General features: G+C 36.4%; 1 protein-coding gene across 3 annotated transcripts in view; it reads left to right on the top strand.

Moving 5' to 3' along the window:
- The window catches only part of trpm3.L (transient receptor potential cation channel, subfamily M, member 3 L homeolog), a 152,369-nt gene that overhangs the window by 73,402 nt on the left and 56,931 nt on the right, over positions 1-22,036 (top strand). For all 3 annotated transcript variants that reach the window (XM_041564224.1, XM_018258772.2, XM_041564231.1), the window contains exons 3-6: positions 1,843-2,044; positions 3,677-3,890; positions 9,772-9,896; positions 11,788-11,959. In XM_041564224.1, the coding sequence (XP_041420158.1) occupies positions 1,843-2,044; positions 3,677-3,890; positions 9,772-9,896; positions 11,788-11,959 (713 nt within the window). The remainder of the gene's footprint in view (positions 1-1,842; positions 2,045-3,676; positions 3,891-9,771; positions 9,897-11,787; positions 11,960-22,036) is intronic.

Raw genomic sequence — 22,036 nt, 5'->3', positions numbered from 1 at the left:
CGGTTCTGTTTTATTATTATAGAGAAAAAGAAAATCATTTCTAAAAATTTGAATTATTTGATTATAATGGAGTCTATGGGAGATGGCCTACCTGTAATTTGAAGCTCTCTGGATAACAGGTTTCCGGATAATGGATCCTATACCTGTACCTCACAATACATAACAAATATAAATAACCAGTATGAGAAGGATTCCCAGTAATGATGTTTTAACAAATGATTCAGCCTCTCCTGTAATGTCTGCTGGAATCACAGCACAGTAAAGTTTTTTTTTTCATGGGTTGAATGATTATGTACATGCACGTGCAAAATTTGTTGCTATTCCCAAATGCACCAGTTTACAGCTGCCTCTAATGAATGCATAACATTTTAGCAAAAAAAAAAACCGAACAAACAAAAATATAATTGACTGCTGCCTGGTCTATTTACAAGAAAAAAATGCCTGTGATTCTTAATGTAGAGAGGATAAATAGAGTATGTAGATGTTTCTTCATAAGTAGCAAAGCATCTGATTCAGTTAAGGTTACGAGATCATCTGAACAAAGGAAACACACTAAATCAGCCAGGCTTCATTGATTGAAATCTGCTTGGATTTAGACTTCACTGAATTATATACAGCCCAGCTGTGTATATTTTAATTTGTATCCTCTGTTTTTTTGGTGATCTGGTTACCCCTAGGTGAAGTACATTTTTCTATGCTGTACAATGGTTCAAACATAATTCCTAATTTCCAGATAATTATTTATTTCTATTCTCTTTCTTTAATTGGTCCTTCGTGATGAGTAACTATTGATAGTTTTAACTGATAGATCAATCAAGCATGCAGTCTTGCTCAGAGGGCAAACTATAGGGATAAAAAGTAATATTGCCATTTCCTCCATAGGAAACAAAATCATTTTTTTTACAGCAAAACAAAGTATTTATGTCACAGGACAGTGAAATAGACAGACATAAAAAAATAGATAGATGATAGATAGATAGATAGATGATAGACCTAGTCCTATGCATTAAGGGCATTATTGTAACATTATCCTTTGAATCTGACCTTTGCTGGCCGTATATGAAAAGGCTGAACACTGTGGCAAACTCTATAGTATTGGCATAATATAGTCACACACATCATTCACACTGATTCATGCCCGAGTGGAGTTTACACTCATAAGTGCCCCATCACTACTACACACAAATGTACTAGTATGGAAGTGTTAAAGGTAAACCAAGCCACCCAGGGGTGCTTTAGGATTAGATTATTAGCAGTGGAGTGGGTCAAGGGGGGGTATATAGCTAGTGCAGAGAACACAATTGTGTTTTCTCCACTAGAAGAGTTGAAATTCCAATTTATAAATCTGATTTTCAGCTCTTTAAGTTACCAGGAGCAGCTTTGTGCAGCCCCTCATGGCAGCAGCCCCCCAGACACCACCAGAAAGAAACTAAAACAAACAATGGAAAAATAACTACTTGAAGACAGTGCCTTGATCAAAATCTAACTCAGAACACCTTGCACTGAAAGGCAGAAATGCCAACCACTCCTCCATCTTGTCACCCATAGGTACACTGTGATTAATAGGGCCAGTTTTCAGTTTTGGAGAGTCAACAGTGATGCCATTGCACCATTGGCTGAGCTGCCAAATCAGTTGTTTGGGTGCCCACATGAACAGATAGAATACTGTCTTTAAAAAGTTAAAAAAAATAATAAAATCATGGTATTTATTTTGGGTGAAATGTTGAGAAAGATTGTTTTGTGTTTGCGCTTGGTGTTTAATATTCTACATGACAGTGACACTAGAATCCCAGCTGAGTGTAACTTTGAAGCATGTTGTTTATTGTTTCGCTTCTTTTATAGGTGTTGCTGTGGGCGTCTTATAGGACAGCATGTTGGGTTGACTCCAAGTATTTCCATCCTACAAAATGAGAAGAATGAAGGCAGGCATCGCAATGACATCCAGTCCGAAAAGTGGTCGATCGGAAAGCATACTCAGCTCAGTCCCACTGATGCTTTTGGCACGATTGAATTCCAAGGAGGAGGGCATTCCAATAAAGCCATGGTACTTTTGAAGTTTACATATAATGTGTGTTTTCGACTAATATATATTCATTCAGTTCAAAAACAACAAAATTATTGGTAGGTAGTAAAATAGCAATCATTTTGCTTTGCTCAAAAGGATGTCTTCATCTTCCCACTGGAAATATTGTAATATTCCCTTTTGTGGTCTGGCAAAGAGTAAGACATATTTTGGTTAAGGTCACTGTCAAAATTTTCCAGAAACAGCTACTGGACTAAGTTATAAAGTGCAGCACTGACACGAGCAAGGGAGCCCTAGTAATGCCTGCACTAAACAGTTTCTAAGTACAAGAATCCTGTAAAATTCTTGTAAAACCTTGAATGTCCTGAATGACATGCAAGGTAGGGGTATCTAAGGGCATAGTCAGGGCATAGTAACTCCATTTGGTATTCTGTGCTCCATACAGTGAGAGGAGTAAGATTTCTGGATGACTATGGTTGCTGTGACCATATATCAGGGTAGCACATTGCAAAGTGCAAAAACATGGTGTTTTAGTGCTTTATAAATGTTTTGTGGCACTTTGCACATTACCTCCCATCACACTATACCCGAAACTTTTTGTGTGAATAATGTGCTTGGGCTTGGTCCTTCCTGAAGAATGTTGTAGTTACCTCCCATCCTGTAGCCTTTAAACCTTATATTGATATAAAATATTTTCGTCAAACCTTTTTTATACATTAGGAAAATCTGCACTATTCAACCAATTTTAATGTTTACATGATGACTTACTTATAACTCTTTACAAACAGGGCCCATGCTGTTTTCCGTCTCTAGTATCTAGATGAAATGATGGCCTTGACAGACCTAAATTTCTTTTTAAGGTGTACTGTATTTCCTATTCTGTGTAAAAAACCTCCATATTAGTTCAATTTGGCAGGTGCTTATATTTTCTTGCATCCAACCTTCATCACTCTCGATTAAGAATTAGACAGTTAAGCAACCTATCATTCAGTCTATACCATATAGAAGAGATGATAGAAGTTAGACAGAGATAGATAGACAGATAGATAAACTGATAGACAGATAGATAGACTGATAGATAGATAGATAGATAGATAGATAGATAGATAGATAGATAGATAGATAGATAGATAGATGATAGATAGATAGATAGATAGATAGATAGATAGATAGATAGATAGATAGATAGATAGATAGATAGATAGATAGATAAATAGATAGACCAGCTAGTCTTTACTGTGGATTTGTTGTCATTCACTAGCAGGGTCAAATAATTCCACATGTTAAAGTGCAGAAATGCCATGTGAAATGATGTGAAGTTGCAGACTCAGTTCACTTATACAACTATATACAGTATGCTGTAGTTAAGTGTTCAGTAACTATACATATATAGTAGTTATGCAGAATTTTAGTATTCAACATTAAATTACTTATTTGGGAAATGATTCATAGAAATAAAAAAATTGTAGGACATTTCCTAACCACAAGGTTAGTGCTACTAATACTAATAATAACAAGGTTTCTAACTTTTTGTTTAAAAACCTGAATGATTTCTTATACAAGCCAAACACAAACGGTGTGGATTAACTGAAATTCCAGTGGTATATTTTTATGTACTTTGTTTTAATAAATTGCTGTGTTGTTAATTTACAGTATGTGCGGTTGTCATTCGATACAAAACCTGATCTTCTGCTGCACCTTATGACTAAAGAATGGCAGCTAGAGCTTCCAAAACTTCTCATATCTGTCCACGGAGGCCTGCAAAATTTTGAACTTCAGCCAAAATTGAAGCAGGTTTTTGGGAAAGGCCTGATAAAAGCTGCCATGACAACTGGGGCATGGATATTTACTGGAGGAGTTAACACAGGTAAATAGTTACTAGGAATTGTACTTGCATGACATTTGTTTTACATATTTAGGTTTATTGCAGTTTGCAAAATCATATCAATTAAGGTGAGATTAAAGTGTAAGAAATTCAATTATGCAGGGTGAAGAAAAGTACGATAGATACAGGATTTCCTAATGAATAATGAACTGCTATAAAGAATATAATAAACAAAGAAAAACATGACAATGTTGTATTAGTTCAATAGGTTAAGCCATGATAAGTCTTAACATGATAAACAACTTAGAATAAAAACTGTAAAGTTTGCCACTAAAAGGCACCACCCCCAAATGTTTATTCCTAAGTATAAAAAAACTGCCCCTAACTTAGTCACACCTAATAGTACAGGAGAAAGGGGGTACAGAATGTATTAACTCCATTTATTGGCCCCTACATTCCAAGATGGAAGTATGTATAAAAATAAACCATGTTTCATTGGCCCTGTAAAATAAAGTAACTTGGGTAAATCAGTTTGGATAATGCTGTTTATAAATATGAGTGGGGGCTTTGTTGACATTAATATTTTTCATTGTTATTAAAAGAATAGCACTGTCTTTTAACCATCAGATGGTCATAGTCTGCCCATATTTATGGTGAATACATTCTCAGAAATACTCAGTACAGCATCTCTAGAATACACATATATAATACACAAAAGCCATGAATATCTTGTAAATTATATCCTTGGTGAGTTCTGATGTCATCAGTTATAAATGGTATGTAGTGATGTCATTTCTCACATGACTCACTGAAATGTGTGTATTATAATAAATAAAGTACTCCCTGATGCAAAATATGAGGATATTCGAAGTTCCATGACCTGTTTATGTAATGAAACTCCTCTGTAACTTATAATATCCTTATAATTTACAAGAGAGGGCATTTTATTCACTATATAAATGCACATTGCAATATACAGGTATGGGACCTATTATCCAGAATGCTCAGGACCTGGGTCTTTCCGGATAATGGGTCTTTCTGTAATTTGGATCTTTACACCTCAAGTCTACTAGAAAATCATATAAACATTAAATAAACCCAATAGGCTGGGTTTGCTTCCTATAAGGATGAATTATATCTTAGTTTGGATCAAGTAAAAGATATTGTTTTATTACTATAGAGAAAAAGGAAATCATTTTCAAAATTTTGGATTATTTGATTATATTGGAGTCTATGGGAGACTGACTTTCCGTAATTTGGAACTGTCTGGATAATGGGTTTCCGAATAACGGATCCCATACCTGTATAGGGTTCTCTGCGAAAGCAATAAACAATACTTTACTGGTCTATTTGACATTTGTCTAAATATGAACCAACTCTCAAAACAAAATGTTGTATCGATTTCGAGGACACAACAGACTTAATACTTTGTGCACACTTCTTAACTAGCTTCACAAAGGGAATTATTGTGAACTCTCCAGTTCAGAAAGATATCAGCTGTCCCCCGCATTGCTCCTCAGACTGTAAATGTTAGGCCCAGAAGGAACTGTTGAATGTGGTGACTCACATAAAGCAATACAGTAACTTGAACTGTAGATTTGCAGCAGAGCGGAAGGTACATTCACTACCATGGGAATCAAAGCTACTCTTTTAACTCATAGTTTCCAGGTTGCTTTTGATTGTGTAAGTACCTTTTGTTTTCTGGAGCAACATGACCGCAGTCACATTGACTGAAACTGCCTTAAATAAAACCATCTGCATTATTGTTTTTTTATACAGTTACCCCTGATTTTTTGTACATGCTTTTGCAAAAATCTGAATAAGGTTTGATTCTCATTCAGTGTGTATTCTTTTATTATCCTAACTAGTCATTGTATTGTACAGGTATAGAATCAGTTATCCAGAAAGCTCTGAATTACAGAAAGGCCGTCTCCAACAGACTCCTTAATAATCAATTTTTAATCAAAATTTTTAATGATTTCATTTTTCTCTGTAGTAATGAAACAGCACCTTGTACTTCATCCCACATAAAGTCCTAACTGGATGAAAAGCAATCCTAATGGGTTTAGTTAATGTTTTAAATTTTTTTTAGTAGACTTAAGGTATGGAGATCCAAATTATGGAAAGATCCTTATCCGAAAACCCCAGGTCCTAAATGTTCTGGATAACAGGTCACACACCTGTTGTAAACATTAACCCCCATATGTAATAAAAAGGCACTAAGTTTGCCCAGAATAAGCAATCAATAAGATGTTTGCATATTAACACGTGACCAGTAAATTCTGCCTACTGATTGGTTGCTAGAAAAAATGTAGTTGGGGAGCACCTTCCATCAATCACAGGAAATGGTGTGCAGGGTCAAATAATAATTGTAGTGAAAAAAGAGAAAAAGAACTGACCCATATAATTGCACCTTCCCATCCAAATACAAAACTCCGGTGAAGCCAATTAATAAAACATAACCTTTAATGATTAATTAAAACAAGTCTAGAAAACACAATTAAAAATATGGTTAGGTGTAGGGGGCTGATTAACACAGCACCTATGGGTTCAAAGAGACGTGTGCCAACAGCACTTAAGTCATTTACAGATACGGTTGGAAATCGTTGTGGTGAAATTTAGGCATGTAGGCCACGCATTATTTCTAATAGCCACAACCAGGAAACAACCCGTACCCCACCAACCCCTTCATCCACTTGAGGATCTCTCCCGTTGTGGTATTAGGTTTTTAGGATTGTAAGCAAAGGCCAGATAGCGCAAACATCAAGATACTTGAACTAATAGTGCCAGACCCACGGATAAATGTTTACTCAGTGCCAAACCCACCCCTTCACCCACTTGAGAAGCCCTCCCTCGTGGTATTGGGTCGGATGAACAAAACCAGATGACAAACTCTGGAATACTTTGTTGCTGCAGAGACTGATAGTGCTATATTGCTTCAGTATCTAAATTGTATCGAGCAAAGTAACAACCCGCGGATCATTTAAATATCCAACCCCTTCACCCACATTGATCACCTCCCGATCCGTATTAACCCTGTGGAGCAAATCTGTGTCCCTATCAGACGCCTGCCTAACCAAAACTAAAAATGCGCCTGACGCGCGTTTCACCCGCCAAGTTGCGGGCTTTGTCAAAGGCCTTTGACAAAGCCCGCAACTTGGCGGGTGAAACGCGCGTCAGGCGCATTTTTAGTTTTGGTTAGGCAGGCGTCTGATAGGGACACAGATTTGTCAAAGGCCTTTGACAAAGCCCGCAACTTGGCGGGTGAAACGCGCGTCAGGCGCATTTTTAGTTTTGGTTAGGCAGGCGTCTGATAGGGACACAGATTTGCTCCACAGGGTTAATACGGATCGGGAGGTGATCAATGTGGGTGAAGGGGTTGGATATTTAAATGATCCGCGGGTTGTTACTTTGCTCGATACAATTTAGATACTGAAGCAATATAGCACTATCAGTCTCTGCAGCAACAAAGTATTCCAGAGTTTGTCATCTGGTTTTGTTCATCCGACCCAATACCACGAGGGAGGGCTTCTCAAGTGGGTGAAGGGGTGGGTTTGGCACTGAGTAAACATTTATCCGTGGGTCTGGCACTATTAGTTCAAGTATCTTGATGTTTGCGCTATCTGGCCTTTGCTTACAATCCTAAAAACCTAATACCACAACGGGAGAGATCCTCAAGTGGATGAAGGGGTTGGTGGGGTACGGGTTGTTTCCTGGTTGTGGCTATTAGAAATAATGCGTGGCCTACATGCCTAAATTTCACCACAACGATTTCCAACCGTATCTGTAAATGACTTAAGTGCTGTTGGCACACGTCTCTTTGAACCCATAGGTGCTGTGTTAATCAGCCCCCTACACCTAACCATATTTTTAATTGTGTTTTCTAGACTTGTTTTAATTAATCATTAAAGGTTATGTTTTATTAATTGGCTTCACCGGAGTTTTGTATTTGGATGGGAAGGTGCAATTATATGGGTCAGTTCTTTTTCTCTTTTTTCACTACTGATTGGTTGCTATGAGTTACTGCACCTAAACAAACCTACTGTCTTTTATTACATAACCCCCACAGTGTTTTAATAGATTTATCACTGTATAGTCTATGGAGCAGATTAACCAATAATGAGATTTTGTTTTTCCAGTATTCAAGCAAAAACACAACTGTGAATATACTTGAAACTACTTAAAAACTGGAATTGTCACAATTAATTAAAGATGCATAGTTTCTTTAGAATTCAGTAGGAATTAAAGCAACTTTATCTTATTTATTATTTCCCAGTTTATTAAAATATTTGATATCTCTCACCTCATTGAAAAATGAATGGAACATTGATTTTTATGTGATTGCAACTTTGTTACCGCAACAATACAGAACCGTAAATATTCTTATTTTTCTTAAATATGATACTGCTAAAGATTTAAAAATGGGGTCACAGAAAAACTCTCAAAAATTGATACATCTGACTTTGTTTGGCTTCATATGAATAAATGCATGCATACATAGAACTACAGTATAGCAAGATTTATGTGTGACTGTTTACTTTGCTTTATTTCTCTACTTTTACCTTGTTTTACAGTACTTTTGTAGCTTTATTCTTGCTAGTAACAGATCAGTAACAGTACATTAATCTATAATGAACTGCCTTTTTACAAATGTAATGTCTTTACTGCATTCCTGTATCCCAGTTGGCACCTAGTGTAGCTCAGCAGCAAGAACATTTTGGTTCATGAGCCATTGTTGTACCAACCTTCTTAAGGGAATTTGCTCCCTTTTCAAAATACCCTCCTTACTTTGCTGACTGATGCTTTATACTGAAAAGATGACAAGGATCACAAATAAAAACATCCAACCAATGTGCTATATAGTGTAATGGTAAGCTAAAAGCAACAAATCAAAGTATAATAGAACAAGACAAACCCTGCACTAGAATTTGGATTGTACAAGGTCTTGGTTCCATTATCAGTGCATAGACACCATTCATTACTAAAATTATTTTATTTCAAATGAAAAATGTGCAAATGCCAGTTGTTAATCTTTTTTATTTTTACTTATTTGCCATTCAAAGTGTTCCTACATGCTGCACTTCCTAATCACTAAGTCCCCTAAATTGTAAAACTATTAATGAGCAATATGAACATGGGCCCAGCTTTCTTTTTTTATTTAATTAAAGGGATTCTCTCATGATTTGTGTGGTGTAGTTTTTATTTCTAAATCACAAATAATTCACTGTACCGTGTAAAATTTCATTCCTTGGGAACCTTGTATTTTCTCTCTAAAGACTTGTTCCAGTATATTTGCTCCCTGATCAGGTTTCACATACAAGAAGTACATGATGGTAAGAAATCCAACATGACACATTGCAAAGGTGACAGGTGATCACAGACCTCTTTCATTTTGTGCTGTACAGTTGGTGCAACTGTTCTGCATCTATGGCAAATGCTTCTGATTCGCCAAAACAGATATGTTCTCTCTGTCACAAATTGGGCATAGTTGCACTGAATATTTTCTAAGTCTGTCTGGCATAATTTCTAGTTTTAGTTGCATGAGTGATGCCTGAGTGCAATTTTTTAGGAACAAGTGGACTGCGCCTATTGATGCAGGCTGCAAAGGGATTCCAGGAGTTACTGCCTGGTCAGGAGTTGTTGGTAGATCCAAGGTTCTCCTGCTTCAATACGAGTAGTGGCACCAGATTCTGAACGGAAGGCGGAAAGGACTGAGCAGCCAACTATATAGAAGCACCAAAAAGGGCATCTTTGAAGTATCTTTAATGAAACTGGTTTTAGACTAAACTCATTGCATTTGCCTCTTGAGTGCTGGAAATCAAAATTGGTGTTACCATTAGATTATTAAAAAAAATGCATTTAAAATATGGAGTTGCTGGGTATCTAGATCAGTCTTCAGCTGCTTATGTTTTTCCCTATTAAGGTGTTATACGACACGTTGGAGATGCTCTAAAAGACCACGCGTCCAAGTCAAGAGGGAAGATATGCACTATCGGTATTGCACCTTGGGGAATAGTAGAAAATCAAGAAGACCTGATTGGAAAAGATGTAGGTCAATGTAGTTTACAAGTAGTAATCCACAATTTAAAAACTGTAAATATATATTGTAATAATATATCTATACATTGTGCAGTTTTATCTTCATTGTTATATACATAAATATGTATTTAATCTCTTATTGACACATGGCCAGTTTACTAACATGCCAATAGCAATCCATTTAATGAAAGGAAAGATACGATTGGTTATTGGTGGCAATTGTGATGGTGTATTTTAGCATCATCAATCTGCATTTGTCATGTGTTTTTATTCGAGTTGGTATTTTGTCATTCAGCATTCAGCTACAAGCTGATTAAATGGGTATTTAGATTTTCAGACTTATAGGTTAGGTTGACATCGCCCTGAAGTTAAATGCACTCCTAATTTAAAGTTATACTTCAACTTTAAAACTGCAAGTTTGTTTCTAAATTAAAGTCCTACTGTAAGAGGCAACTGCCCTGCAGTATATTGTCCAAGCAGAGAAGTGTAAGGAAGGGGAAGCACAAACCAGGTTGGTTCTGCCCCAGGATACAGAAAAATAGTCTTGTTTGACCTTGTTTTTTGGTAATTAACCCAAATGGTTGAAGGAAGATAATTGCCCCAGAGGCAACAAGGATAACGTTAAAATAACCCAAGCAGTTAAAGTGTCTTATGTTTCATTTTTTATTTATATTCTGAGTCAATAGTCCAGAAACAACCCTGACGCATTATGGCCACACTCCATGGACTTTTATTAATCATATCCTTGTGCATAATATATAACATTTTGTTGTAGTAATATTTTTATATGGTTTATTTCTGTCCTATACCTGTGAAAATATTTCCTCTGAAGTGGAAGTCATGTTTTCTTTTTTGTTTAACCCATCTTTTACCTGTCCACCAACTGGCCTGTGTGTTTGATGGAGTCTTATATGAAAAGGACAGATCTTTTCAAATAAAAATATTAATCTAGAAATGGTGCCAAATATTTTTGCAAGTATTATCACTTACCCCTCTTTTATCCAGCTTGGCAGTCTACACTACACAGACATGGTTCACATGTTTGCTTTTTATTTTGTCAAGCAATTTATAAACAGTATATTGTTGATGATACAGTTAAGCAATGCCAAATGGCAATGTATATTTTAACATGCAGCAACAAATTTAAATGGCAGTTTTGCCCCAGAGGGTAAAATAAAACAGTTTACATTTATTTGAACACATGCACTGCTTAAACCACTTATGTGCTGAAACTGTTTATATGAATACGTTTATTAAAAGCAATAAATCCTTGGTGTTCCATATGCATGGAATATATTTGTATTGTAGTGTAATCATGATTTCAGCTATAGCCACTTTATGTGTGCTCTGCATTCATTCAGTTCTCATTTATTCTTATTTTGCTCTAAATTATACTGCTTTATATGGCTCTCAGCAAACTGCCTATCTACAAAACCATAATAGATTGCATGGCTGAAAACATTAGTACTTGCTGGAGGCCTGTGTTCTATAGCAGTTTTATGATCAGCCCCTAAACCAAAAGTGAGTCAGAATATTATTGAGAATAAAGGAGGATAGGACGAATGAACAGTTTATTAAGTTTGCTGTTATACTCCACTAATATCAGCTATTAATTAAGGTTATAAACAGGAAATTGATTCTGGAACCTGTTATGACTCAGGTAAACAGACTTGCTGTTAACAAGTATCAATGATTAGTTTCTGAAACTCAACAGACTCTTCCCCATCATGCCTTAAAGTAGCAATACAATATGACTCCTGAAAGAGACTAGAGCCCAGGAACTCAACGGGCCAGTATATATATTTACAGCATATCTATATATAAACAATATATTTTGTATACTGTGTCTTATCGAAATACAGTCATAACAGTGTCTTATTTGTTTCTCTCATTCTCACAGGTTGTTCGTCCCTATCAAACAATGTCCAATCCCATGAGTAAACTCACCGTACTCAACAGTATGCACTCACATTTCATTCTTGCTGACAACGGGACAACTGGTAAATACGGTGCAGAAGTAAAACTGCGTCGGCAATTGGAAAAACACATTTCCCTTCAAAAAATTAATACAAGTAAGTGGTCACAGGTTTTTTTCTGTACTGATGTAGAAAGAGAAGTTTTTGCATTTCACTTCTGCAAACACTGAAAATCAATATCTATCAAGAGATGTCTACCCTACTGTGTCTCCAATGAGAAATGATTTATGAGTCTTTTGAGTGCAAGGTCATCTAAGAATGAACTGGAATCCAAGACAGGCATGAAATCTGGATTCTGGTTTCTTATGCTAGGCTTGTCATTTGACACTGCCGCTACATCTTCATTTCATAACAGTGTATAGCATTGCTTTATTTGCGTCCTTTCAAAAGTGTCATTCTTCAGTGACTGCATGTTGAACGATTATAATCAATATTATATTACTGAATGAGCAGAATTGTATTTTCAAACAAGCTTAGAACAAAGCATCTTCGAACCTTTCATTAAAGGTAATATTCCACCTTCCTTCTGTAACAAGATTAACACAAGTTACATTTTGAGTAGGGATGTCGCGGACTGTTCGCCGGCGAACTTGTTCGCGCGAACATCGGCTGTTCGCGCTCGCCGAATGTTCGCGAACGTCGCGCGACGTTCGCCATTTCGGGTTCGCCTTACCTGGCGCTTTTTTTTGACCTCTCACCCCAGACCAGCAGATACATGGCAGCCAATCAGGAAGCTCTCCCTCCTGGACCACCCCCACACCCCCTGGACCACTCCCCTTCCATATATAAACTGAAGCCCTGCAGCGTTTTTTCATTCTGCCTGTGTGTGTTTGCAAGAGCTAGTGTAGGGAGAGAGCTGTTAGTGATTTGAGGGACAGTTGATAGTAAGTTTGCTGGCTAGTAATCTACTTGATACTGCTCTGTATTGTAGGGACAGAACTCTGCAGGGATTTGAGGGACATTTCAGGTTAGGTAGCTTTGCTGGCTAGTAATCTACCTTCTACTGCAGTGCTCTGTATGTAGCTGCTGTGGGCAGCTGTCTGTCCTGCTGCTGATCTCTCATCTGCATCTGTTCTTCAAACCACTGCCACCTAGCTGTGTGAGCTTGTTCACATTCTGTCTAAATATCAATAATAATACCGTCTCCAGAAACACCACCTGAGTGACGTAGTGTGATTTCTGCCCTTTACAGCACAAAATGCAGCGCTGTGTCAACAATGGATTTTTTAGAAACATATTTGCCCTTGATCCCCCTCTGGCATGCCACTGTCCAGGTCGTTGCACCCTTTAAACAACTTTAAAATCATTTTTCTGGCCAGAAATGTCTTTTCTAGCTTTTAAAATTCGCCTTCCCATTGAAGTCTATGGGGTTCGCAACGTTCGCGAACCGTTCGCATTTTTGTCCGGACGTTCGCGAACATGTTCGCGAACTTTTTTCCGACGTTCGCTACATCCCTAATTTTGAGTACTACATTGATCTCTGTGGAAATTGTGGTCAATGTAGTGTATGACATGTCTAAATATAAACGCTGGCCTTGTAAAATTTTCCCACTTGCGATTCATATGATATCAGTCCTCATTTTCATTGGTAAAGTCAGAATTGTTGGAATAAACAGCTTCAAAGCAGTAATTTCAAACTGCATGTGTTTTTATTAGCAGTGCAACACACTACATGTTTCGGATGAAACCCTTTTTCAAGTGTAAAGTGTCACCAGAAATAATGACTTTTTTTCAATTGCTTTACATTTTTAATTTTTTTTTTACCATATTTCCAAGATGTAAATTTAATGTTCCTATTTCAGTCTGGCCACTCAGTAATCCAGGTGCAGATTATGAACTGTTACAATTTGCTACATTAGTTGATACATTTCTCAGCAGCATCTGTGCAGTATTAGCAAATATTGTATCAATTCTAACAGCTGCCTTTAACTCTGGGAAACTCTGGGATTCTGCTCAGCAGAACCGACTACAAGTAATGCATCAGTCCAGTATACTGCAGCACACTGTGAAATGTTTAATTTTCAAAAAGTGAATTTTATTGTCTCAAAACATGTGAGCAGACAATATGTGGCAACGTTTGGGGACTCACAGGACCCTTTCTCAAGCCTCAGGCTTGGAAGGTGAAAAATCTATTTAAATGCAATGCCATACATTGCCAGACAACATGCAGCATGGCATCAATTAACCCAAGAAAATACTATCCATCGGCTTTGGTTTCTCTTTAAGTAAAAGGTTAATTAATAATTACATCTACATTCTGTCTATTCTCTCTGACAAAAAATATGTTGCTGTAAAAATGAAAAACATGCTATATGTCAGACAGAATAAAAATTGAGCAAATGGTTAATTTTAATTCACATTACATTTAAAAGTTATTACCACTATGGATAACTTTATGATATATCCAAGCAGTAGGAGGGGAGAAAGGCTAATTTTATTTCTTGTATGTATTTCACACTGTCAAATCCTCTATTACAAAATAAATTCACATTTAATTGATATTGATAATACCATGAAGAATTCTATAATTAATGATGAAAATTTCTCATCAAAGCAGACTTTATGATTAGTACCAAATTATTGCAGAAGAAAATAATCAACACATGAAGTATATGGAGTGTGAAAACATGAATCAATCATAATATGTTATCTTGTACAGACATCTACAGAACTATATAGTATATATAGGGTTTTTAAAGGATCCTCAGAAGGCAAGACCTATTGCTTATGCAGTTTCTAGCAGCATCTCTGCAGTTTAGAGAAATAGGCAAAATATGTAATAAACATAATATGGGACATGCAGTCCTTAAAGATATTACATATATCTAGTTGCATATGTAAAGTCAGAAAACATAAGGCTTATGTATTCTTATATAGTTAATACAAATTTTATCAATAGAAAAAAAGTTGCACATTAGTAAAATCTAGTTCTGAAATATAGCAATGCCATTCTCAGTAGTGTTCTATTTAAACAAACAATTCTTCATTTTTGACTAATTTGCTTTATGTGTGTACTAGCAAGACAACACCTTCATGTTAACTCAGGGGATATGACCGATTCTGGGCCAAAGTTGTAACAATATGAAATCTAGTCTACAATTATTAGTCTAATTCATGACCATCTCTATTGGCTTATGTGTTATTTAAAATGATCTTGGTAGTGTAGTTATGTAATCTGCTGTGACTCAATGGGGAGTCCAAGACTGTTTAATTAATATTCATCTTGTAATTTAAAATGTGAATTGATAATAAAAATAGAATCTCATTGGCATGCATGAACATCAAGAAGTCTGACTAAAATGAAACTCAATTTATTGACCTGACTGGTGGCATTAGAAGATGATTCTGGGAGTGGACATGGCAATAAAAGAATCACAGTTATTTGATTACTAGTAAACTAAAGTTTAATAATTCCATGTTGTTTCTCAGTAACTGGTGCTTTCTCAATGACTGCAGATCCATCCTTTATTATAACTCCTCTCATTGTGATAGAATTGCAGATTATACCCTTTCTGTTATAACAGGTTGTATGAATAGCGTATGTTGAAGAACATTTTCAGTCATATGCAGCAATGTTGTTGAAGGTCTGTCTCAGTCCAGTAACCTACAACAACCTATCGGCAGTTAACTTTGTTGAATCTATGTGATTTTGATAGAAGGCATTGTTATTCCATTTCAAAATTGTCTCATGTCTCAGAATGATACCCACAACATGAGAAAACAACGAACCCATAACCTGGTTGATTAGTTCTTAAAGGGCATGGCAATAGAGAAGTTTGCACATGCACTGAAGTATATGTGTGATGTCATCGATTAGGATATTCGGCTTTAAATAAAGTAAGATCTTAATGCAAAAAACCCACAGCATTTCAAATGGGCAAAAAGGGAACAGCAAACTGGTAAAGTCATGTTTGGGGGGCAGAAGCATTATAGTGATGGGTATGGTGACGCTTTTGTTTGGGAAGACTAATGAAATGTTTTTACAACATACAGGTGAGGAGACCTTCTAACAGGCAGATGGAAATCGATCAAAATATAAAGGAAGGAATAGAATGCTTTTGGTATTTACTGTTACACAGCTGAGTGCAAACAATAGTTGCCAGCATTTAACTGTAATTCCAAGAGACATATTGCCACTAGGGCAATAGGTCTCCACTTCTCCTTACCTTTATACAAATTGCAAAAATTGCACCACCCAGCGTTCACCAATCTCGTATCCCAGTTAAACAGCTTATTCTTATAACTGTCTGAACCATCAGCTCATTTCACACTTTCTCTTCAGTTTCACTGGCCTTCAAACATAAGGCCTAAACAGGACACCTGTTCAAAGTGTAAATAGTCAATATTCAGTTCAGCCAGTAGGTTGCCAGTCTTTATGGTTGGTTTGTAGGGGATTTCCCTGCTGGAGCCTGTATTAGAAAGTGCAAGAGCCAGGAATTTCTTTGGCATAGAAACATCAAGCAAACAGACAGTCCTCTGAGCCAGAACACATGCCTCCCAACTGTGCCATTTTTCAAGGGACAAGTCTGCAATCCCAGTTTCTTAATGAAATGTCCCGCATTTATCTTTGATCTCCTGCACTGAACACCAGAAAAAGATACAAAGTTTCTCAAACTTAATTAGATAAGGAGGCTTTTGGCAAAGAGCCCAACATATAGTACTCAGCACTGCACTTAGATGTGATCAAAATTAACAAGATAAGCAGGTCTCTTCAGAACTGAGATTTGTAGCTTAAAGGGCAATTTCACCTTCATTAGCATAAACCCCACAGAAATTTGGGGGGTGTGGTCTCAAAATGGGTATGGTCTAAAATTTCATCAAGCTATGCGTGACAGATCTTTTTGGCTCTTTTTCCATTTTTCAAATGTTGGGAGGCATGGGACCAGGTGGAAGGCTGTACCTTGTTAGGGCTAGGAAGTGAGTTAGGAGATTTATGTCAGCTCAGTGAGTAGTGATGACCGAATCTGCACCGAACGGCATCAAAGTCGATCTCCATTTTTTCTTGTGGCGACTTTTTTGTCTCAGTGACTTTTTTGTCCAAATGCATTAAAGTCAATGGCCATTATTTCTTATGGCAACAGTTTTGTCTTGGTGACGTTTTTATTGCTGCAAAATTTTAGCTGCGGATTTTTGCTGCAGTTTCGTGAAAAAATTTGCAGCAAATAAATTGGCTATCACTAAGAGAGAGCATGAGGAGAAGAGCACCCAGGTGATTGAGCGCTAGTTAGGCAACTGGAGTGTTTAGTATTAGGTTAGTGGAAACCTAGTGGAGCTGTAATAAGACAGCTTGGGAGAAGCTCATTCTCTGTATGCTGACACCACAGAAATATTATGGGAAAGTGTTGAAGAGAGAGAGAGAGAGAGAGAGAGAGAGAGAGAGAGAGAGAGAGAGAGAGGAGTTCCCCCCTCAATAGCTGACATTGGAGGCTTATGGATAACTCATGCACTGTATGCTGGACACAATAGGGGGAAAGTGAGTGACAGATAGTTGTGTGTGCAAGGAAGAGAGGGGATCTTCCAAGCAGTGTATATTGTGTAACTGAAATATTCTGACAAACAGTGCTCTGGTCTGCCACTGCTACACCTGTGAGAAGCTCCCCAAGTCCCCTTTCCTCTTTCCTTTATTGGGGATTTACCAGTTACTGGTAGCCCTCTTACACATGAATACCATGACTTGTACTTGTTTGAATACAGCAACAAGGTACTTCTTTGCATATCACACAAATTCATTTATTGTTAGGGGAAGTCCAAAAATGAATTGCAGAGGTGCTAATATGTCTTAATAGACTTCTGCTGCAGGTGAATTATTACAGAAACTGCTTTTGCTTTGGAGAGGCTAGCCATCCCAAGCTGTCATTATAATCCACTTATAATGGTAATAAGTATTTCTATTGTTCAGTGCTGCAGAATATATTGGTGCTGTATAAATACATGTTAATAATAATTTCATTTATTTCACTGGCAAGCATACAGCTGCAACAGCGATCTTTTCACAATTGAAAAAACATTCTTTGCTTAACAGCAAAAGTCAAGGGTAATCAAATAAAGGTTTGCATCAAATCTACTAACCCATAGCAATCAGGCAGGTTTAAAGGGATACTGTCATCGGAAAACATGTTTTTTTCAAAACGCATCAGTTAATAGTGCTACTCCAGCAGAATTCTGCACTGAAATCCATTTCTCAAAAGAGCAAACAGATTTTTTTATATTCAATTTTGAAAGCTGACATGGGGCTAGACATTTTGTCAATTTCCCAGCTGCCCCTGGTCATGTGACTTGTGCCTGCACTTTAGGAGAGAAATGCTTTCTGGCAGGCTGCTGTTTTTCCTTCTCAATGTAACTGAATGTGTCTCAGTGAGACTTGGGTTTTTACTATTAAATGTTGTTCTTAGATCTACCAGGCAGCTGTTATCTTGTGTTAGGGAGCTGCTATCTGGTTACCTTCCCATTGTTCTTTTGTTTGACTGCTGGGGGGGGGGATAACACTCCAACTTGCAGTACAGCAGTAAAGAGTGATTGAAGTTTATCAGAGCACAAGTCACATGACTTGGGGCAGCTGGGAAATTGATAATATGTCTAGTCCATGTCAGATTTCAAAATTGAATATAAAAAAATCTGTTTGCTCTTTTGAGAAATGGATTTCAGTGCAGAATTCTGCTGGAGCAGCACTATTAACTGATTCATTTTGAAAACATTTTTTTTCCCATGACAGTATCCCTTTAATTTACACAGGTGACCAGTAAATACAAAACTTCACCAGGTAAAAGTTGAGGTCTTGTTAGCTGTTCCACTTGGACCATTTTAAATCAATTTGGAATTTTTTTTTTTGCCAGGAATTGTACGGAAAACTTGAATTTTTAGAGTTTTTTCGAGGTTTTTGTATTTTTTAGGCTATTATTTTCCATGAGTACTTTTTTATTCAGATTTTTTAATAAATGTCATGACGTTCCTAGTTTTAGAGTTTATGAGTTTAGTCATGGTTTATAAAAACCTCTAAAACAACTAAAATCTGACTCTGAATAAATAACTAGATAAATAGGCCCCTAACTGTATGGTAAAGAGAAAGACACATGTATTACTTGCACATTGTTTACATCTAACATTTTCGCTTGCTAAATTGATCTAATTTGCTGAGCCTTTTTTAGGAATATAATATTATTTTATACTGGCTGCTGGCTGTGCAGATCCTCTTCATGTGACCTGTGGGCTTCCCTTTGTCATCCTATGCCTGAGAATATATGAAGGGGGCTGGGAAGGTAAAGGGACGTTCAGTTGTCATCACCAACATCTTTCTCAGCCATCGCTTCATCAACCTGTACATCTGATCAGGTTCATGCAACACCAGACTTTCTATTGTACTACTCATATTAATAACAGTTCATCGTCCACTTTTTGTTCACTGCTTCTCTGACATGAATGCTAGAATTTTAGTGACTTAACTCTGTCTGCACAGATAATTGTTTGTTAATTTTTTGCATTAAAAAGTTAAAAAGACTCAGGTCAGCTGAATTTTAAGTGTAAAACCCATGTGCAATCATATTATTGATGTTCCACGATTATATATGATCATTTTAGCTATACTAATGTATGTATGTGTGTGTGTGTGATTATAAATATATATATATATATATATATAATATATAGTCTTCAAAAATGGATCCGCACTCCAAACAATTCAATCAAAGTGAATTTTATTAGAACATCTCTCACGTGTCCAAATTTCAGCCCACATTAGGGCCTTTATCAAGGATGTGGGCCGAAACGTTGGACACATGAGTGATGTTCTAATAAAATTCACTTTGATTGAATTGTTTGGAGTGCGGATCCATTTTTGAAGACTGTATATCATAAACTTGACCCAGCACCCACCACAAACCACAAGGGATTGAGTGCAGGTACTTTCTGAACATATATATATATATATATATATATATATATATATATATATATATATATATATATATATATATTACTTATACACACACTCACAGACGTATATGTCTGGGTGGTCCCAGTAATAAAATACAAAATGCTGACAGGAATTGAACAATTAGTACATTTTATTGTATCAATACTCTGGTACCCAAAGATAGGTATACAGTCTCAGATAGGATGTTATTTTATTGTCAGGACCAAAACATTGATTCATTAAAAGGTGCTTTTTGCTAAGTTCCTGCATTTTTGTATATACGGGTATAGAATCTTCTATTTGCAATGCTGGAGACCTGGGGCTTTCTTGATAAGGGATCTTTCTTTAATTTGGATGACCATACCTTAAATCAACAAAAACATTTTTTTTAAATTTCAAACCCTAAATTAACTTTTAATATGATGTAGAGAGTGATATTGTGAGACAATTTGCAAAGGTTTTCATTTTTTATTATTTGTGGTTTTTGAGTTATTTAACTTTTTATTCAGCAGCTCCCTGGTTTGCAGTTCCAGCAATCTAGTTTCCAAAATGACCCTAGCAATTATCTGGTGTGATAGCAATTGTTGCCCGGGTAAAAAATTCACAGTGAATCCATGCCTGGAGAAAAAAAAATTGCTTATTACTAAACATTCCCATAAGAACGTTTCCATGATTTGGATAACTTTCAGAACTCTTTTCATTTTGATAAAACTAATATCTATAAACCATTAACATTAAGTGGCAGATTTATCAAGGGTCGAATTCCGAAGTTAAAAATACTTCGAAATTCGACCATCGAATACTTCGAATTTGAATATTGAATTCAAACTTTTTTCATCAAATTTGGGTATCCTGCGGTCGAAGTACAATTGTTTGAACGAACGATTAAATCCTTCAAATCGATAGATTTTACTTCGACTTTAAAAAACTTAGAAAAATGCTGTAGAAGGTCCCCATAGGCTAACATAGCACTTCGGCAGGTTTAATTTGGCGAAGTATTTAAGTCGTAGTTTTTTTAAAGAGGCAGTACTTTCGATTACCGAATGGTCGAATATTCGAACGATTTTACTTCGAAACTAATTCGAAGTCGTAGTATCCTATTCGATGGTCGAAGTATCCAAAAAATTACTTTGAATTTTGAATTTTTTTACTTTGAAAATTCCCTCGAATTCACTTTGACCCTTGATTAATGTGCCCCTAAAAGTTACATTTAGTATAAATAGGTCCACTTCCAATTTGTTCATGTTAGAGATAATATGATGTAGACATTGATATTGGTATGCAGTATACAATAAGCCTGGTTGTTTATTTTTTAATAAGGATGCACCATATATTTTCTTCATAATTAGGCAAAATCCCATTCCCACTACTTAGCAGGATACGCATTTAACACAATTTCTTGAGTAACTGTCTATATCAGTTGATTTTTAAGTAAACATTCACTATAACAAATTATTTTCAAATGTATTATGCAGGCCTATTAACTGAATAGGCCAATAACATAGAGTTTTACAAAATAATGCCAAAGAACACTGTTTACCGGCCATAGAACCTGAGACTATAGGGATGACTTCAATTTTGATGCAATTTTCACTGGTTTTTAGCTTCCATGTAATGTCACTCTGAATTAATAAACATTTATATTGTGACATTTATAGTTTATGTGTACTGTATATTGTGAGTCAGTTTCTAATCTCAGATACCTAACGGCAGCACAGAAAAGTAAATGGAGAGTTAATCAGGGCATATTTGGAGGCACAGATAGTGATGGGCGGATTTATTCGCCAGGCATGAATTTCACGATTTTGCTGACAGCGTATGTTTTCGCAAGAATTCGCAGTGGGTAAATTTGCTGCGGAAAAAAAATTGTTGCTCATCAAAATGGACGCATAAAAATTATTGCGCGTCAAAATTATTCAGATGCCCATTGACTTTAATGCATTTGAACCAAAGATTTGTACGTAAAAAAATTCATCATTTCGCAAATTGAAGTTTCACGAATTTCTTGGCAAAGTGAAATGGGACAGCTTCGCCCATCACTATGCACAGATCTTCATTGCTAAAGAGCCGTGGTTGCCTTTGTTTGGTACAGAATCTCAAAAGAGAATGTGCAGCATTTCTAGCCTGTTTCTTTGTTAAGCTTTCTTTCTTCTTTAAATGTTTTTTAATAGCCTTAATGCATTCTGATCCAAAGTACAAAAACCTTTCTCTGGAATACCCCAGTTCTCAAGCATTTTACATAATGGATCCCATATCTGTATTAT

Source organism: Xenopus laevis, chromosome 1L, assembly GCF_017654675.1.
Source record: "Xenopus laevis strain J_2021 chromosome 1L, Xenopus_laevis_v10.1, whole genome shotgun sequence".
In the NCBI taxonomy this organism is placed as follows: Eukaryota; Metazoa; Chordata; class Amphibia; order Anura; family Pipidae; genus Xenopus; species Xenopus laevis.
This window is presented reverse-complemented; position numbering and strand designations above follow the sequence as displayed.